General features: G+C 37.2%; 1 protein-coding gene across 1 annotated transcript in view; it reads right to left on the bottom strand.

Moving 5' to 3' along the window:
* Positions 1–22,278, bottom strand: part of TMC1 (transmembrane channel like 1) — a 100,869-nt gene that overhangs the window by 10,998 nt on the left and 67,593 nt on the right. Inside the window, exons 13-15 of the mRNA XM_054583307.1 lie at positions 18,899–19,027; positions 9,966–10,033; positions 4,220–4,459 (exon numbers count right to left, since the gene is read on the bottom strand). Of these exons, the coding sequence (XP_054439282.1) occupies positions 4,220–4,459; positions 9,966–10,033; positions 18,899–19,027 (437 nt within the window). The remainder of the gene's footprint in view (positions 1–4,219; positions 4,460–9,965; positions 10,034–18,898; positions 19,028–22,278) is intronic.

A 22,278-nucleotide genomic window follows, 5' to 3' on the forward strand; every position in this document is an offset into this window, starting at 1 on the left:
CAGATTAGGGATCTGATGTTTTGCTCTAACTCCTGATACTTAGACCTCATATTATCAACATATGATTAAGACGTGATAGATTTTATCCCAACATAATACAATCAAAGCACATAGAAAATTCATGACAGTATTGGGAGACACACTTTAAAAGCTGTATTTCTAAGATTTTGTTTGAAATATGTTTTATAAATAGCTCGTCAGTCTACCCCTCGGCCAGTTCTTTTTGTAGGAGAATGCTCTTTGGGCTGAATAAACAGTGCACTCAATTTTTCAATTAGCCTTGAAATGAGCACCAGGAATAGCATAACAGAATCAAATCCATAAATAATCCAATACACCCTTCCATGCAAAATGCTTCTATCTCATTTTCTACCAAGCCTCTTTCATGAGAGCTACTAATAAGTATCAACTCTGAATGATGAGCTCTATCTCTCACAGTGTCTTTTCTGGACAGGTTTTAAAAGTACCAACTCAGTTCCACTGTTAAGAACATGAAATAAGAAGAAAAGGATAAACAAGGCTTAAAAGCAAAGGTTCTAAATGGGCTTGTTCTCAGGCTATTAAAATAAGACCCAAACCCTATAAACCAGAAAAATGAGAGTAATAGTATCTTAGTACTTAATATTTAGTTATAAAGTAATATCCATCCTACTAAGTTATTTATGGTATGCATATTGATTTTACTCTTAAAATATGTTATTTTCAGGAAAGATGCTAGGTTGTTTATCACCAAATTTTATGTATCATCAGAATAAAGCTTGGCATAACATTTAATGTAATATTTTGGTTTTACTTTTTTTTTATCTTTAAACATTCTCAGTTACTAAAGGAACATGATCCACAAAATCCAGATCAATTTTTTTCTCATGAACTAATAATATCTTTCAATAGACTAAGAATGACTCCAAGTATCTTCTCAGGAGAAGCTGGAATACAGGAGTATAAATTTTGCTTCACAAATTATAGATGTACACACTAATTAAAAAAACATATGTAAAGGAGAATGAAGTTTGTAGACAATTTAAGGTTATATCAACTTATTCCTCTTCGTTTATTCTAATTTACCATCCTCTCAGCCATATGAATACACCCAGTGTTAAAAGTTAAGCAAGGAAAAGAGAAGGTCAGACAATCTACCTTCTCTTCTACAACCTGTCCAGTTATGCTAATGAATGTGGTTAGAGTAGGGGGCTAGAATTTTACAAAATAATCTTTACCTACAAAAAGTCTTCTTTGCATCATAGCATGTCCCAAATGCAAAGTTATTAGCAACTCTTGGGATTCTCAGATAACTTTTCCAGATCAGGTCTCTAACCAAGAATCAAGATCTCTTAATTTTACACAAATTGTAGAAGCATCTATAAATCTTTGGCAATCCCTTTTGCTGACTGGTTAGCCAACACATGCCAGTTCACAATATTCCCAGACAGACTTTCTAGTCTACTGTAATGATACAGGCCTTACCTTGTAGTTTTCCTATGGCTATAGCTCCATCTACCCTAGATTAGAAGAGTCTATGAGCAGGCCTGTCTATCCAGCCTGACTGAAAGCTCCACAGGACCAAGATCTATGCCTAAATTAACCCCACATCTCACCAAGTGCTTAGTGTACAATAAGAAGTCATTATGCACTCATTAATTCATGTTATTTGCTAACACTCTACTCAGAGAAAGGAAAATACTTCCAACCTCTGGAAGTCAGCTACGCTATTAAGGAAAATAGACACATAGAGTAGAAGTGAAAATGAGTAATGTAATAACAGTGTCACAATGTAATATAAACCTAAACATATTATATGATCTCAGTTATTGTTTAAATCTGTATACAAAGAAAACCAGAATACAAAATGTCAAAACGTTGAGAGTTGTTATTTCAGGGCATTGCGGATTATGAGTAGTGTTTGTTTTCATGTGAAAATGTTTCTACAATTTCCAGGTTTTCTAGTACAAACACATATCACCTTTGCAGTAAGATGAAAATACATAAAAATATAATTACTATAATGCTAGAAGGGTGGGGTGTGAGAACCTAAAAACTAGAAATTGTTCAGATTATTAGTGAGGGGGCTGGGGAAGAAATATCAAGTGTCAGGAAATAAAGTGGAGCAATTAGAAGGATTTCCTTCATCTGAACACCAAGGAAATAGTTTTTAAATTACTGAACTGTTTAAGGTAAATTCACTTAATAGTGTATTGGAATAATGTGGGGGGAAATTCATTCTCCTTAACCAGCTCTTATGAAAACAGAGCAAGCTAAACTATCTTATCAAATTGCTTTGCAGAATGGCTCTTCTCAGGTATCGTAGCCACCGTGCCTGAAAACATACCTACACCTAGGATCAACTGGCCATCACCGTGGTGTCTCCATTAGCCTACTTCAAATGCGTGTTTGCCAGTTGGCTGCCCATGCAGTTGCCAGGAAGAGTCAGACACCTTTCACTCGGCAGGCTGGGCAAACTACCTCAAACTCAGGGTCCCTAGGATGGCTAGTCATGAAGCTTCTTCTAATACATGACTTTTCATTTAATTTTTAGGGCTGAATAACCCTTTTAAAATTCTAAGTCCAAATAAATAAAAAAGTACACATTCCTTTACCCCCAAAATGAGAAAACTGACAAGAAAAATAGAATAGAATAGAGATAACTCCTTCCCTAATACTCTATTGAAAATATTTAAATTTTCTTGATCTCAAAAGAGTGATATATAGTTAGTAATTTTGCCCAAGTTTGCCAATTAGAAAATACTTGGTCAAAATCATATATTATGCCTTAGACACAGACAAGTTTTTTCATTGCAGTCATAGTAACCATGATATAAAGAGAGGCAGAAGAGTTAGAGCTCAAAAATCTAAAATTGTGCAGTCACTGTACATGTGTAGTTCAATGATATTTTTAATGTGAATGTACTTGTATAAGTCCCTTTAATATGTTTTTCTGAAAAGGATCAATTTCCAATTAAAATGTTAAAAAGTACACCTAAATTTTATCCTGGATATTTAGTTGTTGATAATCAGAAGTTAACTGAAACTTTGCATGACTTATCTCTTGAACTTTTTGTACTCTGAATTTTATCTAGGATTTATTAAGATCAATTGCTCCTTCAAGACTGCAATTTCATATTTGGTCTCCAGATGTCAGTCTCTGCATTGTTTATTTCAGCCCCCTGGGGTGGGGGCGGGAGGAGAATGAACATCAGCTTCCTGAATTGGCAGAACTCCGGCTCTTCTTGCCCTCCCTGCTGGCTTAAGATTTTTTTTCTTGTCCAGTAAAGCAATAATAACTCAGACTATTATTAGAGTGAAAGTACCTCTTTTATACTTAAGTCAGTGGGCAACAAACCTTTTGACTTGAACTTAGTAACTTGGGTCTAACAGCATGACAGGTAAATTATATGTGGCCAATTTACACCATGGTTGTCATTCACATGGCTTTTCACATTTACATTTTCTCCACTGAAAAAAATAACTCAGATGTATGCTACCCAGTGACTCAACATGCAGAGATTTTGGAGGAGACTTGTGGTGTATTCACCCCTTTATGGAATGAAATCTCAATCTTACAGGTCCTGGGGACTCTGCCTTCTCACTAAGTGTCAGAGAGCACTGTAGAAAGCGCATTTCGAACTTGGATCAAAGAGGCTTCTTGACTCTTTATCACTGTGTGAGTGATTTATCCTTGTTATTTAGGGAGAATATACATGAGAAACAGCTTTAATATTTTACTGGCAGGTAGCATTTTGGATTATAAACTGTGAGATCCTCTTTATATTACTATCTAATAATGATTCCATGTCCTCGGTAGCATAGGAGTAGTCTACTATATTTATTTATTTTTATATTTTATTTTTTCAATTGGGTAGTCCACATGAAACACAGCAATGGCTTCAAATGACTGGATGTGAAGGCCTAGCATCAGGAAAACGTTCACATCTAGTCTAGCTCTTTGCTGTCTCCTTGTATGGAAATAGCTCAGATTAATTGTCCACATTTTCCCCAAGCAGAGCCTGGACCACTTAAATTATTTCCCCTTTTATGATTCCTAAATGAGAAAATAGATGGAATCTCCATGACATAGACTGAACTGAATACCCAAAGGAGCTCATTCCTACATACTAAAATGCCGCTGTTTGAAAAAACAGAAATAAGTCATGCACTGATTGACTATTCTTATTTCTGTGCCTGAAAGAAATCAATGCCCAAATGGAATTTCAAAGACAAAAACCTGAAAGGGCCACAGTCAAAAGATGGCGGGAGGGATACGATCATGTACAGGACGGGCATGGTGGACAGGAAGAGGATGAGCAAGAGCATGCCCAAGTAGAAATTATTCGATCTGGAAGCCTTGAAGACTCTGGCCTCGGGAACGTTGCAACACATCACCGCCCAGCCCTGGAAATACATAGATGTGTGGAGTCGAAGGATATTGATGCCTGGGAGGCTGGGAGCAAAGAAAGAGCCCATCCTAGAAAGGAAAACAGAACTCTGATCAATTCAAATCTTCACTCCCGAACAAGATCACAGAGTACCTGTTTATTTCACATCATGCTTATTTGCCAAATACAGACAATGTATCACCACTTTCAACCATACAAGCCCTTTTTATAAATAAATTTGTCTAATCTGTTTCCATTTGCTATACACACTTTATCACCTCCCCTTTTAGTATAGGTATTACATACATAATTCCTTCATAGAAATTATGTGGATCATGAATCATATCTACTATTATTAGTAAACTTAAATTACAACAAAGTAATCTATATTTGTATTACATTTGTGTTCCTTCTGTTTCCAACTTCTAAAATAAACAATTTTCCCTAACACTCATATTATTAATATAGCTCCAAAATTAACTTTTTAATAACTGACTCTTAAAACCATTAATTCTGTTCAAATGAACTGTACATTTGGATTAATTATTTTTGTTGTAGCTAATTAATTTTTATGTAATAAAAGAGAAAACATTAAGTTTTTCTTTTTTTGATGCTATTTTCCATTTGTGGCTGCTTTGGTGTTTTAGAGCTGATGGGAATGATATATTTGTGTCTAATATACTATGTTTTGTTGATATCCGATAGCAAGCTTTGTGTTTTTAAGATGAAAATTCAACACATTCACTTAACGTAGTTTACCTGTTCACATTTTTACTTTAGCTTGTCCTAGAAATCCACTGATTTGTACATCAGATTTAGGAAAAGTATTTTTAAATGCTATATTTAAACAAGAGCCACTTTGATGAAGTCTTTCTTACTTGAAGGCTTCACTGGTTTTTAGCAACAAAATAATTTTAAATTTTCTTTGATGAGAAAATCCATTAGCACCATAAAACCATATAAACAGCAATTAATTAGTCCAAACCAAAAAGAGGTTTCAGATATTACTTACTTTTGAAGTTTAAGCAGAGTCCTATTTTTAAAATGGTCCCAACTATAATAAAGCCCTCAACATTTCTAGTTAGGATTAGCATTTTAACCAATGCAATATAAATTTGATATATTATCTGAGCAAAGGGAGTTCAGTTAGATGAAGAAATTAGCTTTTGCTATAACTGAATTTTTGCAGCCCAACATTAAACCATTTCATTGAAAAGTGGAATCTTGTCACAGTTCAGATTGTCTTATTGATAAGATTCCACACAACAGATTGGAATGATATTTTAACATGCTGAATTGACCAGAGACTTCTTAGGAAGTTAAACTATTTTAAAATGGTATGGATTTTGGACGATAATGATATGTCCATGAAGGTTTACCAGTTGTTTGAGTTGTCAATAATGGGAGAGGCTGCGCATGCGTAACAGTAAAGAGCATGTAAGGACTTTGCACTTTCTGCTCAATTTTGCTGTGAATCTAAAACTTCTCTAAGGCATAAACTTTATTAATTTAAAAAAAGATGAGAGGATAAACTTTGTAACAACGCAGTATATCTTGGTTACAGAACAGCAAGAGAGAACCTGGAAGCCCCCAAAATGTGAGCAAGGGAGTGAAAGACAGTCCTAACTGAGGGATCAGAATTACAAACTCTAGATTATATCCTGAAACGCTAATATTCATAATGTAATGTGCTTTCGGGTGATGATGCTCTAGCCTTTCTAAAAGTCAGGGTTGGCCGTGCAATTTTCTTTTCTGGCAAATAAAATAGAAAAAAATGAGATATCTCACTGCTGGGTGGGAACTTTAAGAGCCCTGTATGTTTTTTGTTCTCTTTTGTCTCTGTTGCTCTGACCAGCAATATTCCAGGTGGATCCATTCTGCCTGTCTAGGACTCCAAGGTAATGGTAGCTTACAAGAGCAAAGCCTCTATCAACCCTTATTAGACTTGTAAACAAGAAGTAAACATTTCCTTTCGTATGATTTTAGGGCTGTGTTTCATTGCTGCATAACCCAGTCTATCCTAGGACACAATTTTGTACATAATTCAAGATCAAGACTTGCCTAAAGTCACCTATATTTGCACCTGTACATATCCATGCATCATTTGTATGCATATATATGTATACACATATGTATGTGCATCTAGAGATAAATTTAAAATTTTCAGAACAAATATTACATAGGCACACAGGACACAAAAGCTATAACCTAGAAAAACAGGTCCTGGCACAGTGACATCTGAACCTTAAAGCTCACCCTATCTTTGTCCATGACTCACTAATCAGCTTGGTTCGCTAAGTCTCCTACCCAGACTTGATCCTGTCATCTGTCAGGCAAAGATCATTGTAATACCCCAGCGTGATAAAATGCTTTTCTTCCAAGAAGATCAAAGCAAATGAAAGCTTCTTTTACTTAGCTCTTCTTACTCCAGTGACATGGCACATGTCAGATAAATTATTCACCTATGATCAACGGAGAAAAATGAGGTAGCAAAAGGTGACAAGATTGGCTGGATGGTATACAACGGGACAGTGTCGGAGCCATGCCCAAACCCATCTTCTATCTCACTGTGTGTGCTCTGCTGCCTCCACATCCTGCTATGACAATTTGTGCTTTCATCAATTAAAAATATGATTACCAAAGTCCTTGTTGTCTGTTTTAAAAATGAATGTGTAATATAAAGATTTGCTGATTATTTCAGCCAATTCATAACAAAATGGATTTTTACCTATAAGCGTTTGACTTTAATAACATCATTGTAAGTAACCTCCACTACTTAGACAGAAATAATTCTGATGGGCAAATGGCCCTGTGACGCAAGTTCCTGAAGCAGCAATGTCTCTGGTCACAAACTAATGGAAATGGATACAAATCTCCATACTCTTTTGATTGTTTCTGTAACAAATGGCCAAACTCAGTTATCAGATCCTCATGACCCCCAAAACAGCAGGTCGCCATGTGTGAGTATCCTTGTGCAAGAGAGCTTACTGAGGTTAGATTATACACTCCACACACCTCCCTCACCAACTTCCTGAGAGTTAGGAAAAGAGAATTTGTACAAAGTGTAGACCTGAAGGTGAATTATAGTTCTTTTGCTTTTGGAGCTCTGGTGAGTGTCTATCTTTGTACACTCAAAAAGCACAATCACTTTCTAAAGTCTTCTTCAGACTGATCAGAAGCCAGACTTGATCAATAGCACAAGGACAAATACATAGAATGTGATAGTGTAGTGATACTGCAGGGATTTTGCTAATGGATCTACCTAGGAGAGAACTGGAGGTTTTTAGGCATTTAAAAAAGTTAATATGAACAATAACAATATATAGAAACAGTTGGAAAATTGCAAGTGAAACCAATCAGGACAGCCATTGTAACAGCTTTTCTGATCATGAAAATGAATTTCTAGGCAAATCTGTGGTCTGAATTCTGAAAGAACAAAAAAGAGACATGTAACATATGGCCACGCAAATGGCACCCTCCAGGCCTGAGGGATTTATGGGACTCTGTAAGAGCCAGGGATTTTTAATGCTGAGATAACACAGTGGTTTCTCATTATCCCAGGAGCAATGCTAGCCATTTTTTTTTTTTTTGCCATGACAGCAGAATCCTCTCCAGGAAGTAAAAGATCCAGAACCCATAGAAGCTGCTCCTTTGACTTTCTGTTAGTGGTTATGTGTTGGGCCACTTTGACTTTCCTCCCTGTTTGGAGAGTTAAGGAAGCATTTCACTCCTGCATGACTCTCTGGACACATGACCCATAACTTGCAAATGTAGCCAAGAAGTACATTTTAAAATACATCTGACAATGGAGAAGTTAATCTGTTTATAGTGTTTTCTTCACGTTGATTGATCTAATGAGGCCCAGGAGTTTGACAAGCCCCATGTCAGGACGATGGGGCCTTTGACTATGGTCTTTATGTTCCTGAAGCAAATAATTTTAACATTTTCAGAGAGGTCCAGTCCCACAGAGGTTTAATAATTCAGGCCAGCTGTGATTGAAAGATTTGAGTAACATATGATGCTTTGTGCAAAAAACTGAACCTAGTAACTAGTACTCGTACTTAGGACAATGCTGGGGTCATATGTTAGACATACATCAACAGGATAAAGAAGCTCACTGTAACTGCTCGTGGGTTGAGCTGCTTTTCGTTAAGAGTGACAGATTTCCAAGACACATGGTCCCCAGATGAATTGCATGCTATGATTCAATTTTTTAACTCAAAAATGGTTTCTACTGTACTAATTCATTTTAACCTGTCAAGGTTCACAGGGAGAATGTTTTCATTTAATGAAAGATATGATCATTCTTTAAACATCAAAAGAAATAATTCTGATGGGCAAATGGCCCTGTGACGCAAGTTTCAAAATAAAAATCATATTTTTTACTTGACCTTTCTAAAACATGTGTTTCATCTCTATAAACTACCAGGTTTGGTAAGATACTATTTTTTTCTTTATTTTTAAATTAAATTTATTGGGGTGACATTGGTTAAGAAGATCATATAGGTTTCAAGTGTACATTTCTATGATACATGATCTGTATACTGCATGTGTGCTCACCACCCACAGTCAAATCATCTTCTGTCACCATATATTTGGGCCCTTTTAACCTTTACTACCCCACCCTACTCCCTTCCCTCTGGTAACCACCATACTGTTGTCTGTGTCTATGAGTTTCAATTTTATAGCCCACAACTGAGTAAGATCATATGGTTTACATCTTTTTCTAACTGACTTCTTTTGCTTAGCATGATATTCTCAAGGTCCGTCCATGTTGTCACAAATAGTATATTTCATTTTTTCTTATGGCTGAGTAGTATTCCCATAGTATATATGTACCACATCTTTACGCAATCCTCTATCGATGGACACATTGGCTGTCTCCATGTTTTGGCCACTGTGAATAATATTGCAATGGACACAGGGCTGCATATATCTTTGCAAATAAATGTTTTTGAGTTTTTTTGGGTAGATACCCAGAAGAGGGATTGCTGGGTCATATGGTAACTTTTTTTTTTTTATTGTTCAAATACATTTGTCTCCATTTTCTCACCACCACTTTCCCCTGCCCCACCCACCCCCACCTCCCACCCTAAATCCTTCCCCACTTTGGCTTTGTCCATCGGTCCTTTATACATGTTTCTTGATAAGATACTATTTTTAAAAGTATCTATAAGTTGTATTTTAAATACATTCAATGTTAATAACAAGATAAAATCAGTTTCTCAGAAAGACATTACATGAATTTATTTCATATTTAACATGTAGTAATGCAACCATTAATGTTTCACTGTAAGATTTCAGTGTCAGAGGATATAAAGTATAAAACGCCTTCAAATAACCTACCAGCCAGAACATAAATGTCCATCACTTGATGAAGAAGTGATGTACAAAACAGGCAGATGACTTTGAGAATCAAGATTGAAGATTTGAAAAAGAAAAAAATTAAACTACTTAGAGTCACCCATTCCGCAAAGGCGGATGTTGACTTGGACAGAGAGTGCAGTATCCTCTGACATTGGGCCACAGTGCTTTATGCAATAATTATCTTGGAGGCTTTTCAGAAAGTGGCAGACTATCCAATTGTGGGCCTACCAGATCATGCCTTGGTTGAAGATCAGAGCGAGGACATTGCCACTAATGTCAAATTCGGTGTATGAAGGCTAGAAGAGACACAGATGTTCATTGGATTAGTATTTCAAATGGTGAATATTGAAAGGCAAATGTTCCATATTTCTGCATAGGTATGGCTATGTTCTCAACCACTTTCCTACAGCAACAATAGCAGAATAATCAATGTAACAAATGACCGCAATGGATAAAATAATAAAGCACTCTTTTAACATAGGACGACTCATTTCAAAATCCTGTCAATTCTGTGCAAGTGTGATTAGGCAGGCCCTCATACATTGCTGGTGAAAGTAAATATCAGGACAGCCTTTCAGAAAAACAATTTGATGATACATATTAAAAGCTTTAAAAGCCTCATTCTTGTTGACCCTGTTAAGTCTACTTCTCAGAATTTGTTTTAACAAAGTAAGCTTAAATGCTGAAAATTTAAACAGAGATGAAACCATATAAATGTCTACCATTGGTTAAGTAAATACAGTATATACATTGATTAAGTATATACAGCCAGGGATGGAATTAGTATATACTCCTTCACTATGACATATTGCAGCTAATTACATTACTGTTGGAAGAATATTTACATACATAAGACAAAACTAAATATATTTATATATATTTTTTAATTTATCGATTTGAGAGAGAAAGAAACTTCAGTTTTTTCCTTCCACTTATTTATGCATTCATTGGTTGATTTTTGTATGTGCCCTGACCAGGAATTGAACCCACAACCTTGGCATACTGGGACAACACTGTAACCAACTGTGCTACCTGGCCAGGGCCAAAAAAATTATATTTTAACATTAAACAAAAAATACATAAATTATACATTCATTAATTTTATCAACTTATTGTGAAACTATGCATAAAGAAAACATTGAAAATACTCACCAAAATTAAGTTATTTTATGTCAGTGATAGGTTATGGCTTTTATTTTATTCAAGTTTTACATATTGTAAAATATTTTCAACAAAAATATGTAAATTTTTACAATAAAATATAGAGAAATACAACAAAAGTTAAAGAAGTTTTTTTTTTTACTGAATGCTCAGTGTATGTCTCCTACATACTACCATCCTGTTTATGGTACCAGGACCAGGATGTTCTTTGTGCAGAGGGGCCATCAGTAGGAACTGAGGTAGGTGTCTGTCCTAGGGTGGCCTATCCAAAGGCTTCCTGATCACATATTAGGCATTTTAGAAGGAAAGCATCTATTAATGGGATTAATGCTAATTAGCAAAGGCAATAAAGTTTGCTTCCACTTAATATAAAATAGAGAATAGTCAGGTAAGAGACTGAGTACATGGTACTAAGAGAAAAAGAGAACAGCAAGAAAATAGGAAGTGAAAATATCAAGAGACCAAGATAGTGGCAGGTCCTATCACTCTCCCAAATCCTGACATATGCGTGTGTGACTTCAGACCACACGTATCCTCACAATAACTCCCTCCCCAACACATACATGCACCACATACATACACACACACAGCCCAAAAGTGTCTCTGTTCTTCCCAAACCCAAGAACCCCAGCATATATTTGTAAGAAGAAAGAACCAGTCTTTGATTTGGAACTCCAACAAAACTATCACAACATTCAAATGCTTTGCTCAGGCATTCTTGAATCCAGGTCAACTTCATCACTTTCACAAAAGATGGTGTACTCTCCTAGTCAACTGAAAGATATGGGCAATGTGTGTTATTAACAGATTCAGGGAAGAAATTAGCAAGAATGGTTAAATAACATGATAAAATTATATACAATGAAATAATATGTGTCCTTATTATATTAGGTAGGACAAAGGCGATTTAGATTATTTCACTCAAGATATGGCCAAAATATACACAAAGTGTTTCATTCACTCGTCAGTTATTTAAAACCAAAACATTTATAAGAGACAAAAAAAAAGATTTTATTGATAGCTTTTATCCTAAAATCAACAATGAAAAAAAATGTAGCCCTCATGGAGAAAAATAAATGACTTCTAATCACGAGTAACATGAATTCAGAGTCTTTCTCCTTTCCTGGGACCACTTTGCTCTGGATCAACTATTCTCTCTGAAGCCCTGTGAGATCACAGAACACACTTGACAAATGCTCAGCTGGGTGGCCTGCCACGTCTGTGGACTTCGAACAGCCCTGCTCTCTGTCAGTTCCAAAATGAAACCTTCCACCTTGGCCTAAGAATAGTGTCATGATTCAGCCCTCCAAACTACAAGAAATGAAAAAAATCCAACCTTTTAGAAGTGCAGTCCCTTTATTCTTATGAGCACACAAACCTCTTAAAGGTCATTTGAGATATTTTTATTGCCAGGTGACTAAAAATGCTCAAAGGAAAGCCAGGGAACCCCTGCTTCTGTCTGCAGCAGGGCCATCTGGAGGGATGAAAGCTTTGAGGCATAAATCGAGCCGATGCAGATAAAGGGTGTAGGGCAGCCCTGCTGTATCAGGTGATTTTGTGACACAGATACTTGACAGGGATGCAGACCTGAGGATAAGACTGCCCTACCATTTCCTAGCTGGGTGAATTGGGCCAGTCCCTAATCTCTTCAGGCCTCGGTTTCCTCCCAGATAAGTTTATGAAACAAATTACATTAGGGGTTGGCAAGCTATGGCCCATGAGCTAAATCTGGACTGCCATCTGTTTTTGCAAATAAAGTTTTATTAGAATACAGCTATATTCATTCATTTATGTATTGACTATGTCTGTTTGGGACTAAAGCAAGATAGTTCAGCAGTTACAATAGAGACCATATGGCCTGCAGAAGGAAACAAAATAAAACCTACTTTTCTCTACTACTACATTCTATTGCAATACTTCTGACACAGATCTGTGGGTTCCCCCCATTCCCCACACCAAGTAATTCTCCAATTCTCTGTAGATATCAACTGGATGTCTGCAATTTAACTCAATTATGATACAAAGTGTCTAGATTTATGGCACAATCCACAGGTTCAGGTCTCAGTCCCATAAGACTGCCCCACTTCAGGTGCCAATCACAAGTTCAGCTTATCACCTACACTGACTGACTGGCTATAAACTGAAGATTCCCACAACTGCCTCCTAAGGTTTGCTAATTTGCTAGGATGGCTTAACGGAATTCAGGAAAAATCTAGGTCATTTACTAGATTTTTGGTATACTATATTAGGAGACAACTCAAGAATAGCCCAATGGAAGAGATGCACAGAGCAAGGCATGTGAAAGGAGGCACAGAGGTTCCATGCCTTCTCCTGGGGCACCTCCCTTCCAGCACCTCAATGTTTTCAGCAACCCGAAGCTCTCCAAACCTCACAGTTCCAGGCATTGTATGCAGGCTTCATCAGTAGGCACCATCAACTGTTAGCTCATTCTCCAGCCCCTCTGCCCTACTTGAAGGATGGGGGAGGAAACTTGAGAATTTCAAGCTTCTAATCATGGCTTGGACTTCCTGGTGACCAGGCCCTATCCTGAGGCTACCCAAGTCCATCAAGAGTTGCTTCATTACAACCAAAAACAACCTATCGCCCAAGTAATTCCAAGGAATTTAGGAGCTCTCTGTCAGGAACAAGTGTCAAAGAACAAATATTGTAACACAAGCTGTTATTGCTTAGGAAACTACAGAGGTGTTAAGAGCTCTGGCCAGGAGCTGGGAAAGAACACCAAAATAGATACTTCTCATTATATCACAGTAGCACACCTGCTAAAGCAAAAGCACAAGGCAGCCCCTCATAGAGAAAGCTTGCCAACTCTAAACTGAATAATTTCTAAAATTCCCTTCTAATCTAAAATATGTAATTGGTTGAAACTTAGACCCAGGTGTTAAAGAATTGCTTTTCTGTAAACATCTTAGAAATGGAATTTAACACTACAGACATGAACCTCAGAAACTCTCACTATAAAAATAAAATAAATGTAAGAAGTCAACCTCCCCCCTACCCCCGCAACACACACAGGATAAAATTCAATACTGATTCTTTTCGAGGTGGAGTTTTTTTAAACATGTGATTATATTATAGTTTAAAAATTTAAAACAATATTTTAATAACTGTGTAAATCAACTTACAATGTATTTGTTTAATTGCTTCTAAAATCTAAAAAGCTTAAAGGTAACTGATGCTTAGGAAAATAAGGTTTTCTTGAAATCTGAGGCAATAAAATGATTCAAATGGGATAAAATGTATAAACTTACTAATAAGATTTTTAAGGGTCAGCAATCGAGGAGCCCATTTGGTTTTGGGCTGAGGTCCACAATAGTCAAGGGATTGGAAATCATCTTGTTTTCTAGTTAGACCTTTGTTTGCAGTGGGCTAGAGTCAGTCATCTACCCAGAGGGAAGACATATGGTATTGTTGGACTAAAGAGCCTGGGAAAACCCATTCTCTCTCTGCAAGTTTGGCTATTTGAGGAAGATCATTAACCTATGAATATTGTGAAATGCAGTTCAGGATCTCAGAGAGAATTTTGTTATTGCAATGACCTGCCTGACTTTCCTCAAACAAATCTCATTTCCTGCAGTTGGAACCACTCTAGCCTGTGGGCTGGCGTGCCTGTGGCTCTAAGGCAGTGGTTCTCAAGTGTGGTCCCCAGACTGGAAGCAGCAGCTTTTCCTGGCAACTTGAGGGTAAATTCTCAGGCACAACCTAGGTCTCCTGAATCAGAGATCTTATGTTTTCACTTTCCTTCAGGGGGTTCTTGTGTATGCTCACATTTGAGAACCACGGATGTTGGATAAATCCTAGCTTCATCTACTAGGGTGATTTCAACACCTTCAGGCTTTGCACTTCAATCTTAGTTGCCTGTAGACAGATTCTGTCCAATATTCAAGTGGAACTTCAAATCCAGTGTGTGCTATCCCTTTTCCCTGTTCTCATCCCTTCATGGGATACCCATGGCTTCTTACTGATTCTTTATCATGCCATCTTCCTGGACTGCTAAATAATATCTCCTTCCTAGCTAGAGAACATCAGTTTATCTTCTCATTCGATATGCCAACCTCTTTGGCTAACTCCATTCTACTGCAAGTGACCTGGCTAAGCCTGGGAGCACCTTAAGTTACAAAAGCCATAGATTGGCTCATGAATTAGTATAATGTGGCAGAGCTCTTTAAATGTCTAGGGTTAAGTATTCCAGTGAAAATCAACATGATGGAAATCTATTTGATGGCTTTGAATTTGATCAGACATGGGTTTGAGTCTTAGATCCAAAACTAACCAGCTATGTGTATAATTATAGTATATTCATGTATAGAATATCACACAACCATTTAAAAATTATGTCATAAAAGAAGTATTGACAGCATAGGGAATTGGTCACTGTTAGGTGGCAAAGTCAGGCAACTGGTCATTAACTATATATTTTTTATAAAAAGGTATTTTTATATATTTAAGAATATATACATATAAAATATACATTTATAATAGGTACATTTTAAATATATGTTTATAAAAATCTATAATGAATCTACAGTACTTGTTTATCTACATACAAATAAATGCTACTACTACGTGATTCAAATAATGCAAATAAGTAATTTTGTGAGTAGTGGGATTACCTGCGATTTTTCTCTTCATATTTGACTCATACTGAATTTTCTAAATGTTCTGTTCTCTGCCTGCACTGCCCAAATTTTCCAGCTGCTGGGCCCTGTCTTAAACCTGTCCCTCCACTGACAATGCTTTTCTTCCATCTCAGTCTTCTGAATTTTCCGATCATCTTTCAAGGGTTGGCTCAAGGGACTCTTCTTCCATTATATCTGCAATTCTGTTGACCTCTCCCCTTCCCTTCCCAAAGTCTCATAGCAGTTGGTTTCTCCTGTGGCATTCACATTTTTTTGCTCTGCATTGACAGCAGGAGCTTGCAAGATTAAAGTGTAGTAAAGAGTGTGAGAAACTGCTGAATGAATAAAACTGAAGAGGGTAGTGGTTTTCCAGCTCCAGCCAATTTCTCCCAAGTGGGAATATGGGTCTAATATTTCCAGGCCTTCTAATATATTAAGGAAAGCAATAAATCCATATTTTTAAATGGAAACTTATCAGTTTTAAAATATTAGCTTATTAAAAACAAACAAAGAAACCACTCCATGGACCAAAGGAAGAAATATCTGTAAGTTGAATCTAGGTTGCAGGCCCAAGTGTGCAACCTCTCCTCAGGCTTACATGTACTTTCTCATCTCTGTAACCCCTTAACACCAACACAGAGGTTTGCTCATAATGTTTCTCACCTAGCAGGCACTCAATTGCATAGGCTGTTCACTTGGTGGGCCAGTGATTATCCAATCCATATCAAAGATTCATCATCCAACCTTGGAGTTTTAAAACTTGTAAAGCTGAACTCCTCTCTGAAGAGCTTTGGAAAGGTAGCATGGAAGAAAATTCTTTCTCTATGACCTAAAGCAGGAACTCGTCTTTTTTGCTGTACCTTGTACTAACTCCTGAGCACTGTCAGCACTCAATGAATAATAAATTAGCCATTTAATTACAGCTTTTATGCACCCAGCTCATGTTGTACTGACTTCATATTTGAAGCAAAATGTTCTAGCACTTAAGGAGAAAGTGGCAAGGGATAATAGGGTAAGCGTAAGCCAAGTGATATTCTAACAAAAAAAATGGCCATTTTTATGTCTGCTTCGGAAAAGCTGAATCAGACAAGCAAAACAGAAATGAAACCACGCCAACTGAATACCTCATAGCAGGGAATGGGGAAGCAACGTAACAGCCTCTTGGATCTATAGCATTACCTCACTGTTTCTACCAAAGAGCATTATCTAACTGCTCTTGGCTCATCCAAGAGCCATTTACACTGAGAATGATAGAGATGACCTCAGAAAAGGTATGATCTCAAAGTCAGATAGCTAGGCAGAGGATCTAGCCTGGAGTTTTCTGAATGTTGGACTTGTCCTGAGACTTAGGGCATCAGACAGGAAGGAGATCAGCAGTCAAGGATAAGCCTCCACTAGTGAGAAAAGAAAAACATCATTGGTTCAAGAAGACTAAGCCAGAGCTCACTCCATGGGCACATACCTGGAAGCAAGCAGAGTTCTGTCAATGGATGGTGGTGCCCTGATGGTGCTAGAATGCGGAAGTTCAACACTGAACTAGCCAGTCAACACCTATTGCTTGCCATGTGAGAAGCATAGTTCTAAGCACAGAGGTAAGACTTCTGTTTCATAGAGCTTTCATTCTAACAGAGGGAGTCAGCTAACAAGCACTTTTTTAAAAAAGGAAATAGCAATGAGTTATACACCATATGAAGAAGATAAAACAGTGTGTTAAGAGTGTCTGGTAGGCTACGTTAGAATGGACAGTCATAGAAGAGTCCTAAGAACGTGGTATATTGCCTGAGTCCTTAATGACAAGAAGGAGCGAGCCATGCCAAATTCTGGGAATCTGTACCCTTGGAGGGAGGAAGAGCTAGCAACAATGCAGAGACCACCTCGTGTTTGAGCATAAGAAAGGATCCCAATGCTGTGGACTTTATAAAGAAAGAGCAAAAGTAGTTAAGAGATGAGCTCAGAGGGAAAGAAAAGAAGCAGATCACATAGGGTATTGGAGGCCCAATATTGGAGGTATTGGAGGGATTTGGAATTCTTTGTAAGTAAGCAACTGGAGGATTTTAAGCAAATGAGTATGACCACCCTCCCCCAAACCAGGTCGTATTTCTCAAGATGACTGATTCACTTGCAAAAGGGGAGCAGTGGGCACCTGGCAGTGTGTTAGACCACTGAGTACTGATATGTGCTCCACTGCCACCTTCAGACTTTGTGGGGTGACCTGGGGTTGAGCGTAAAGGGTGCACTGGTGATAACGTCAACAGCAGTGGGGCTCAGAGAAACCTATGCTGTTGTCATGGGAAAGGCAGTCTACTTGCTGGAATTCCACTGCACCTCTTGCCAGAGCCCTGTCAGCACCCTGAGCCTTCCTCAGAACTTCCTCAAAAGCCCTGCTGGTGTCTCTGCTGAGTTTTTATTAGACTGTGAGCTTTATGAAGTAAACATCATATTTTTTAAATCCTTCTATCTCCCAATGTATTGCACAGCAACTAGCCAGGGTAAGTGTCTAGATTTTATTTAGTAGCATTCAAAGGAATTAATAGAATACACAGTTGACAGTACCCATCCTGCCCTGTTTCTAGAAATGCCAGCAAACTTCATGGGGAAGGAGGTAACTCTGGGTCTAAGGTTGACTGAGCTCACCACCACTTGTTTTAGCCATCCTGTGCTAATTTATGAGACTACCGTAAGCCGTGCTACTCAAGGCTGACCCGCTCTGAATCCAAACCATTCTCATTGGTTTTCATTTACAGTAGCCCCCCTTATCCACAGTTTTGCTTTCCACAGTTTCAGTTATCTAGGGTCAACTGTAGTTCAAAAATACGAAGAAAAGTTCCAGATATGAACAATTCATGTGTTTTAAATGGCCCGCTGTCTAAGTGGTGCGATGAAACTTTGCACCACCCGGCTCCGTCCTGCTCAGGGCATGAACCATCATGCTGCCCAGTGTGCTGCAGAGACTCCCTGCTCTTTAGTCCTTTAGCAGCTATCTTGGTTATCACATCGCTTGCGGTACTGCAGTGCTCGTGTTCAAATAACATTTTTACTTAATAATGGTCCCAAAACACAAGAGTAGTAATGCTCGCGATTCAGATGTGCCAAAAAGCAGCTGTAAACTGTTTCCATTAAGTAAAAAGGTATGTATGTAGAGGAAAAATAAGAGTACATATAGGGTTATGTATTATCCGTGGTTTCAGGCATCCAACAGGGGCCTTGGAATGTATTCTCTGAGGAGAAGGGGGGACGGCCGTATTGACATCTAAAAGGGAGATCCCACCCTCTAAATTCTGAGATTTTTTTCCTTGCATAATATGTATAAACAATAAGCCACAAAAAATAATCTGATAAGAGAAAAATGGTTATCATACTTACATATCCATATTCTAAATCCCAGCACCAGCAGTAATTGCAAAATCTTACAAAACATGCTCGAAGGAAGTCCCCAACAAGGATTGTGACATAGGTTGTCAAAACATCAGAAACGGTCAGCCGCACAAATTCCTGTTGAGATATTATCTGCATTAAAAATTACGTTTCTCTCTTTAAATGGCCCTAGTGTTGACCTCAAATCTGACGTGTTTCTAAATAGTAAGAGCATGGAAATGGCAAATAATGGTAAAGAAACTAATGCAACACATCTAGCAAATTAGGGATGTTTCATTATTTTATTTGTCTAAAAATAATTATATTCTGTTCTAAAATCACTGCATCAGAAGTCGTCTTACTGAGAAACTTTAATAGCCATGACATAAGAACCCAAAGTAGAGAAATGTTGGCCACACCGAAGTTTGAGATGTAACCTGGCAAACAGCAATATTTATAAAGTTAGAAGACAAACTTGGAAAAAGTACTTGCAGCCTAGACAATAGTACATTAGTTTTTCTAACACATTAAACACTTTTACAAGTCAGTATGACAATGGATGGGTGATCCAATTAGGGAAAAAATGGCAAATGTTGCAAATGAGAAATCCTCAGAAGAAACTACACAATTAAAACATTCAAAAAATGCTTAGACCCTATAATAATATAAATTAAAACAATGAGTTGTTGCCTCACAGAGTGATAAATATTTTAAAACAGTGTGGTGAAATAGGCACTGTCATAAACTGATGAGGAAGTTAGACTCGCACAATGTTTGGGGGAAATTTGCGAAGATCCATCACACTTTATAGTGTGTCAAATTTGATCAAGGAAATTCACTTTTATAAATGCATCCTATGATAATATTAACAGAATGCACAAATCTACATGTATAATTATGAAAGTATTACTTCTTCCAGTTCAAAATTAGAAACAAGTCAAGTATGCTCAGTAAGAGATTAATTAAAGCTGGGTGTGTATATAACAGAATACTGTGAGCTCTTAAAAGAAACTGTTATTGTGGTTATGAATGCACAACAATGTGAATATATGCTAGAATTCATTGAATTATGTACTTTAAGTTTGTGAAGTTTATGGTATATGAATTGTATCTCAATAAAGTTGTTTAAAGTGCTAAAAATGCTATGCTCTAATAAGAAGCAGGTTTTTAAAAAATTTACAAAACAAGGTGCATGGTGTGAACTCATTTGTTAACAAAAATCCTATGTATGTGTATGAATATATATATGTATATAAAGTATATATGTATGCATAGAAAAGGTATGGAAAATTAGAAACTGGTTAACTCAGTCATGTGAATTTGAATTTATGTGTGTTAAGGGTTAGAGAGTCAGTTCACTACTTCTTCATGAAACTCATATAACACTAGCAATAAATATAAGAGTATATATATAATTATATATTTTTATCTTTATCATTTACTTCTGCTCTTCTTTTTCTTTTCAGTCCTAATAATTTATGCCCTAAAAATGAAAACACTAAATATCTAATAAGACATAATGTTGCCAGAAATACTAGTGTTCTTCTATAATGTAAAAAGTTGTTTTTTATTAATAGCTACCTCTAAAATAACTAGTAAGAAAAAAATTTCTGATAGGGCAAACGGCCACTTGACTAGCAATCATTAGGTTAATTTCCAGCCTCACACTTCTGAGCAGTGGTTTCGAAACCCCTGGTGGTTGTGGGCCACTTTCGCAATTCTTGCCATATCCAAGTACCATCTGAAAATATTGTTTACCTAATATTTTAATATACTTTATTTTTAAAATAACTGCTTATACTATAAACAGATGCATATCACTGCCATAAATAGAATTTAACTGTAATATAAATACAATAAAAGTCAAAAATATCACATGGAAAACTTAAAAATATAAAGAAATTACCTTGGCATTAGTTTCTACCACAAATAGTGCCTACGACAAGGACAGATAAGCAGGTAGTATATTTTGGGAGGTGCTGTCAAAAAAACAGGAGTAAGGACTGAAAAAAAATGAAACATAAGAGGAAAGAAAGACTACTCAAGAGTGTGTTAACACTGTTACTACTGGGACAAGCGCCTCTTTCTGGGGACCCACTCTGTAGCCATATAGCATAAGCTTCAGAACTGTCCACTCAAGAGACAATCCACCAGCTCCCATTCCCATTAGTTTAGTATGGCCCTGTGCAGTATTATTACTCCACTTAGTGATGCAGAGAATCTCTGGGATAAAGGTAAGAATATGAGTGCAGTTCAGTTGAGATGCTGTCAGGTAACAGCTGTATGCAGTTGTTTGCTGCAGCAATGGCTGGAGCTAAAAGGTTGTTTGCTGCAGCACCAGCTGGAGTAAAAAGATGGGCCAGGACAGTATAAGACTACTTCATAACCCAAAAAGCTTCTGTATAAACTGGCTCCCGTCTAGTTCTCCCTATTTTTCTTGTATTGCTCTTCCCTCTATCTATTCTCCACTCCAGCTTTCTTTCATACCTAAAATTCCATACTTCTTCAGACTACACGACCTTTGCATGTGGTCTTGAATCAATTCTTCTTACCTCATCTCATGACTCAGTCTGTGCCAACAAATAGGCATCACTGCGTCATCACTAATTTAGGGAAGTATCTCTCATTTTGCTGACAAGGCAGGGCTTCCCTGTAAGAAGTTCTGGGATTCCGTGCATTTCATTCTTAGAGTGCTTTGTTGCCATTATAAATTTGCAACTTTTGCATAATTATTTAAATAGTGGCTTTATTTCCCCCAAGAGATTGTACTTTTCACAAGGGCAGAGACCTGGTCCACCGTTGTTCCCCACTGTACCTTTAGTATCCAGCAAAATACCTCGCACTTAGCATGCACTCAATATACATAGAATGAGTGACTGAATGATAGTAAATTTCTGCAGTTATTTCTGGCCATAACTTTTTTCTTCCCTATTTTTATTCTCTTTTCCATACTCCAGGCAATTTGAATTCATATTCTACTAACCAGCACCAATTTGAGGTAGACTATTTGGGATATTTTTAGGTTTCCATTGCCAGGTTGGGAAGAGTTCCTTAGGCAAGAGAAAAGTTCAGAATGTTTTTGACATCCTCCTAAGAATCTACAGTCCAATGGTTGAAACTCTTTTTTTTTCCTAAGCAGTTTCCCAACTTGGAATTAAATAGCATAAGAGGATTCAAACATTATATTAAAAGGTAAAAATATTTATTCATATGCCATAGAAGGAGTACACTGCTTTATAAGAAAGGGAATCTCAAAAATGGCGGCCCAGCACATTTCTGGGCAATTGTCCAGTCCTGGATCCAGCAGCCTGGGGAGGATGGAAGCATGGCCTCTTCACAGGCTTCCTGCTGAGCCCTGAGCTCCACAGCTAACAGCTTCACACTCACAA

Source organism: Pteronotus mesoamericanus, unplaced genomic scaffold, assembly GCF_021234165.1.
Source record: "Pteronotus mesoamericanus isolate MK-2021 breed Mesoamerican mustached bat unplaced genomic scaffold, CSHL_Meso_final contig_73, whole genome shotgun sequence".
Classification (NCBI taxonomy): Eukaryota; Metazoa; Chordata; class Mammalia; order Chiroptera; family Mormoopidae; genus Pteronotus; species Pteronotus mesoamericanus.